Consider the following 6,173-nt stretch of genomic DNA (forward strand, 5'->3'; position numbering starts at 1 on the left):
CTCGTGCTGCTTTTTCTGTAAAGTGAATACATTTGCTTCTGATTCATGCAAGCATAAATTTCCTGAGATACTTTCACAGTCTTTTGTCAGAGGTGGGTGAAAGTGTTGAATTTCTGAGCTTATTTAGGCAGCTTGCTTTAATCTCTATTTTTTGAAAAAATTACTATTTTGGGTAAACTGGAGAGCTCTCATTTTTGACTGGATGCTGAACATGAAGTGCATGATGTATTATACTTATATTTAAATTATTCATACCACTCTCTCTATTAATTACTTACTTATGTTTCCTGATTCTGTAGAGTGTGACATACCTCCTTGAGTCTTTGTTTTCTACCAGTCTGAACTGGAATACTGATCAAATAGCATGTGCTGAACATGTCATAAATATATCAAGCCTCAGTCCCATAGTCAAGCCTTGGTTCTTGAGTAGATCTATTAGACTCAGATCATTGTATGAAACCTCTTCAGTCAGGGTTGTGAATGTGACTTTTCTGTGTTGAGTTCTGCTCCACAGTTCTCATCAAGCAGCACAATGACATGTAGGGATTTTAAAATAAGATAGTGTCTAAAATCATGAGAATGTTGTTTTGTGAAGTTTTTCATGACATCACTCCAGTGAGATGATGGGTCTACACTGTAATGGTTGCTCTTTGACTCTGAGGTTAGTTCTTTGAGGTAACACTTTTTGTTCACTATTTGCATGTGTTTTGCACAGTAGACCAACCTTGCCAATAGCAGAGGTTTGCCATAAATTGATATGTCTGCTTTTGCAGTGCAATAAACAGATTACTTTTTAGAGGAGAACAAAATGTATCACGAAGGTAAATTATCACTGAATTGCTATAGGAAAAGCAGCTCTTGGAGAAGCAGATGATTGTGTTCTCTGACTGTGTTAAAAGTAGATACAGACCTACTCCTTGTACCTGCATTGTGCTGAGGTCAAGTGCTCAGTTCAGTGCCTGTTCAACTTAGGGCCTTTTTCAGCAATGCTTTAAGAGAATATCTGGAAGTTACAATCCAGGAATGATTTTTTTAAATTCTTTAACAATGGCCAATGAAAAATATTAAGCATAATAGTATGTTTTGTATGACAATTATAAAACTGAATGATTTTTTTTCTTTCCTGTTTAAAGGAAGAGCCAAGGCTGGATGTTCTAATAAATAATGCAGGGATATTCCAGTGTCCATACATGAAGACAGAGGATGGTTTTGAGATGCAATTTGGTGTAAACCACTTGGGTCACTTCTTACTCACCAACCTTCTTCTGGGCCTCCTCAAAAATTCTGCTCCGAGCAGGATTGTGGTAGTATCATCAAAGCTTTACAAATATGGAGAGATCAACTTTGAAGACCTGAACAGTGAAATAAGTTACAATAAAAGTTTTTGTTACAGTCGGAGTAAACTGGCTAATATATTATTTGCAAGGGAGCTAGCCCATCGGTTACAAGGGACAGGAGTCACCGTCAATTCACTTCATCCTGGGATTGTCAGAACAAATCTAGGCAGACATGTGAATATTCCTTTTCTGGCAAAACCCCTATTCAACTTGGTGTCATGGGCTTTCTTCAAAACACCTTTGGAAGGAGCCCAGACTTCTATTTACTTGGCCTCTTCTCCTGATGTCGAAGGCGTGTCAGGAAAATACTTTGGGGACTGCAAAGAGGAGGAACTCCTGCCCAAAGCCATGGATGACTTGGTTGCAAGAAAGTTGTGGGATATCAGTGAAGTGATGGTTGGTTTATTGAAATAAGTGCTAGAGGATATCTGCTAAGGGAATGCAGATAACTATGCAACAGGTATTTGCAACAGTGTAATTCTCACTTCAAATGCTGTGGAAATAAGTATTTAAATAAGCATTGACTGGAGATGTTATTTATGCTGGAAGTCTGTTTTGAAATAAAAGAAAATCTTCATTTAACAGGCACAGACATTCAGAAAAAGTCTGAAATAGAGTCTGAGGGTGTGAATATAATTTCTGGTTAAATCTGTTTGGAAATTCGTGTTTTACAAATAAAGGTTAAACAAAACTGTTTTGCAATATATATGCATATTTGTCATGTTCCACTACTTGTAGTTGAGCTGTCCAGTCCAGGGTCCTGATGGTGAAACAATTCTGTTGTAAAAAGTTTTTGACAATACATTATAATAATACTAGGGTTGTTGTATTTTTAAGCCATCACAATGAAAAGTGGAGTTTTACGGATATCTTACATTGTAATCATTTAGGCCTCTGGGTGCTGTTCAAAGACTTCTTGTCAGCTGCATGGTTCGGTGAACAGAACTGTTGAGCTGTATACAGTTTAGCTGTGAAGCACAAAGTCAACTTTTTTCAGTGATATTGCTGCTATTCCACCAGTATATACACTTGGTTGTGCAAGCTGTATTTTTATTGTCATGTGTGCTGAACTTGCTGTTTCTTGATATGCAGACAGTTTGGGTTCCATTAAAAATGTAGTTGACGTGAATTGTGGTCTTGACAGGGCTTTGCATGTCACAAATTGTGTGTATACAAAGTTCACAAGACCTCATCCAGACCAAAAAGAATATGCTTTTCAGTGTGTGTTTGGCTTGACTGATGGCACTTTAACTGAGTAATGAGATCAGATAAGTCTGTCTAATATAGCTTACTGAATATTCTTTAATAAAAAGCCTTTTGAAAAAAGACCTAGCATTCATTCTTTCACTTGGAAGATAGAGCAGAAACCAGTTGCCTTGTTTCAAAGCAGAAGATTCACCTGTATTGGTTTATGGAGCCTGTCATGTGCAGTTGGTAGAAATAAAATGAGCTCCAAATAAATACATTAGTATTACATGAGGTTATACTAACTTATTCTTTTTTAATTCATATAACTTACAGGCTCATACTGACATTTGTGACTTCCTGTTTTGCTCTACATTAGCAAAGTGTTCTAGCAGTTAAGATATATAGAATAAATATGGAAGAATGATTTAGAGTGATTTATTTAAATAAATATTAATTTATTATTTCTATTCCTTCTCTTATTTATTCAGTAAATCCTTACCACCTACTTGTAAATGCATATTAGTTCTGCACTTCTAGTAGCAACAAACTAAATTTTTGAAATTCTCAGCTTGTTTACTCAGATTCTACATATTCTAACTTTTGCACAGTGGAGTGGACCTGATCTGGCCTTACCCTTCAGCAAGATTGTGCTCTGGGTGAGTGACGTGGGTGGGGGTGGAAGGTGACATTCCAGCAAATCACAAGGCAAGCTATGAAAAGGAGCAGGTTTTTAAGAGCTTGTAACATGTTGAGCTTTGCACTGCTGACTGTAAGGCAAGGTGCAGAGGTGTGTGTGTTGTTAAAGCATACTCTGAGCGTTGAGTGAAGTTCTCCAAGTAATACCAGCAGGAGGTGTGTAACATGCTTAGAGAAGTTCTGATTTGATCTTCAGTCCTGAATTTAACATTTTTATTGTAAGTACCTGTAAATAGCTGCACACAGCGCCTTTAAACAGCTAGCTAAAGAATTAAAAGTTCATTAACATGAACTTCTCTGTGAAGAGATACAGAGAAGCTGAGCCGAACTCAGGTTTGTGTTTTTGATACTACTGTGTTGTTTCACTGTGGAAATGTGTATGTATACCACTGGCAAAGAAAGCCTTGCATGCAAAGGTGGAAGAATGGAGAAGATGGCTCATTTGAAAATACTGTAGTAAATAGCTGCACTGAAACTGTTTAAAGAGCAGAGGAATATGTAATTTTCAGACTGAATGACCAACATAGGATTTGCATAAGCCTTCAAAACAGCAAAGGTGGATTTGTACTGAAATAAGAGATACAGAGTAAGAAGTACCAGCTGTGTAGTGTGGCTGTGTAACATGTAATGCTTCATACATCTACCAGGTGCTTGTTTTTATTTTCTTTTGAAACATTTCAGAAATAAAAGCCATTGTCAGAAAAGGTTTACATTCCTACAATCATAACTGAATTACAGCCCTCATTCCAGAGTGTGTCAGTAATCACTCTTAATGGCATATTATGTGCCTAAATGAATATTGCCAGTAAACAATTTGAAAGGATGGATTGTTAGGAACTTAACAAAAGGTAAACCTTTTTTTGACATCTGAGGCAGAATGTAGTTAAGTCTCTGTAGACCAGAAATCTTCAATTTCTCTCTTGAGATGGCTGTTAATGGTTGTTTATGTGAAGCCTCTGTTATTCTAGTAGCATCTAAGAACTGGAGACCTCATAGGGTAGCAGATCTTGCAAAATGTAGCACAGCAGTTAGTAATGCTGACTCAGAGTAGGTTAGAATCAAGCATTTTGGCTAAGGAAGTTACCCTACCCTACCCTACCCTACCCTACCCTACCCTACTCCACTCTACATGGTCTTAGCTCAGATGTGTTTGTATGATTTGAGGATTGTCTGCTGAATGGAGCTGGTAGAGGATGCTTCAAGAGATTGGCAACTTCGCCCCAATATTACAGTGCCTCCAGAAGGATGCATATTACAATTCTATAAACCCTTTATATTGAGAGTGTGCAGCCAAAAATGAGACACATTGCAGATACCTCCCTGCACCACCACCACCATATGAATAGCAACACCCTCAAATTAAACTTCTGTCCCATGGAGAATTAAACTTGTAAAAGAAAAAAAAACAAGGGGTGAAAGAGTCAGATGGTAACCAGGGATAGCATATAAAGCTTGTGGAAATGCAAATCAGCGCCTTCCATTGGCAGCTACAGACACTGATCACATTGCTAGCAAGTACATTACAGATATCCAAGGAAACCACAGCTAAAGTTAAGATTTTGCTGAGGTCTGTAATAAACATTATTTTATGAGACAACTCTTCCAAAAGCCAAGATGTACCTTCAACTATCTTACATATGCTGTTGGAATTTAAGCATTTGATTTTGGGTCCACCAGCAGCATTGGACCAGTGCTCCATACCTGTGTCCTGGGAATTTAGAAACTGGCTGGGACGTGACAGGGCAGTGACCTCTGAGAAAGCAGCCCCTGCCCTTTTTCTTTTCAGAGGGGAGATGCCTCTGCTCTGCCATAGCTGAGATGTGGAGGGACACAGCAGTGACTGACTACTTGCAAACGTTCCTCTCTGGAGCCTTTGGCCAGTCTCAGCAATAAGTGGAAATGTTTCCCCGTGGCCCCGTTCCTCAGTTATCGTGCTCTGTGTGGCAACAGCATCGCAGACTAACTGTACTCTAAAAGAGTTATTTTTCAATTGGTGTAAGAGTGTGTGTGTTCAGACACATGCAGGTGCAATTTAATCCCTCATTTTAAAAGGCAGGAAGAGCTGTTGAGGATTAACTGAGGAGCTGAGGGGACAGGAAAGCAGTTTGTTAGCATAAGAGTGTCACCTGCCACCTGTGCCAATTTGATATGTGGAGAGACATTGGACTTGGGGCAGATCTGTTGGGCTTGAGCTTAGTGTTGAGCTCAGTTGCTTGAAGTTGCATCCAAGTAGACTTACCCAGTGTCTTCTTTTACAGACAGAGAGCACACAGGCACAGCCAAGGGAAGGAAACATCTCCATGGAATGGTCAAGAGAAACAGGCTTCAAGTGTCACATTTTTTATCTGCTTCAGCGTAATTTATTAATCTTTGGCTATGGTTATTTTGATAGTGCCCCTGTAACCAGCTTCTCTCATGGACAGACCAAGATTTTAAGAAAGAAATAATTTCCTTTTTTAAAAATTTCCTTCTTTCTTTTGATTCTCAGTTCTAGGGCCTAGCTATAAGCCAACCCTCTCTGCATGCATCTGCCTATTAGAGCTGAGCTTTCTGCAAGTGAACTAAATTGCAGTTGCATGTATTTATTTTATATGCCACATCTGTTTAAGTCAAGGGAGACTTACATATAGCTTAAAAAAAATACTCTGAATCTGTCACCAATTTACCTTCCTTACCTCACCACAAAGGCCAACATCTATCCCCAGGCAAAGGGACAACGCTGCCCTTTCACTTACTGCAGCCAGAGCAGCAGGCAAACTTATAAACCCAGCAGGGGTTCCCCAGTAAAAATTCCCCATCTTAATGAGATAAATGATCAGTTTTTCCATGATGCAGTAAAACCAGAACTATTTAAACTCTCCCCTCTTTCTCCGGTGGTTGCCTGGTTTGCCCAAGCTTCCTTCTAAGTGGGCTTCAAAGCCCAAGCCCTGTGAATGGGCGCTGTGATTATGC

The 6,173-nt window shown here is 39.0% G+C and overlaps 1 protein-coding gene across 1 annotated transcript; it reads left to right on the forward strand.

Moving 5' to 3' along the window:
- Window positions 1-1,133: 1,133 nt before the first annotated feature.
- Window positions 1,134-2,024, forward strand: RDH14 (retinol dehydrogenase 14 (all-trans/9-cis/11-cis); the record flags this gene model as incomplete). Its single annotated transcript, XM_010180365.1, has 1 exon — window positions 1,134-2,024. A coding segment is annotated over one exon (618 nt), but the record flags the coding sequence as incomplete, so codon positions are not given.
- Between the last annotated feature and the right edge of the window lie 4,149 nt (window positions 2,025-6,173).

The sequence above is a fragment of the Mesitornis unicolor genome, unplaced genomic scaffold (genome assembly GCF_000695765.1).
Source record: "Mesitornis unicolor isolate BGI_N332 unplaced genomic scaffold, ASM69576v1 scaffold5113, whole genome shotgun sequence".
In the NCBI taxonomy this organism is placed as follows: domain Eukaryota; kingdom Metazoa; phylum Chordata; class Aves; order Mesitornithiformes; family Mesitornithidae; genus Mesitornis; species Mesitornis unicolor.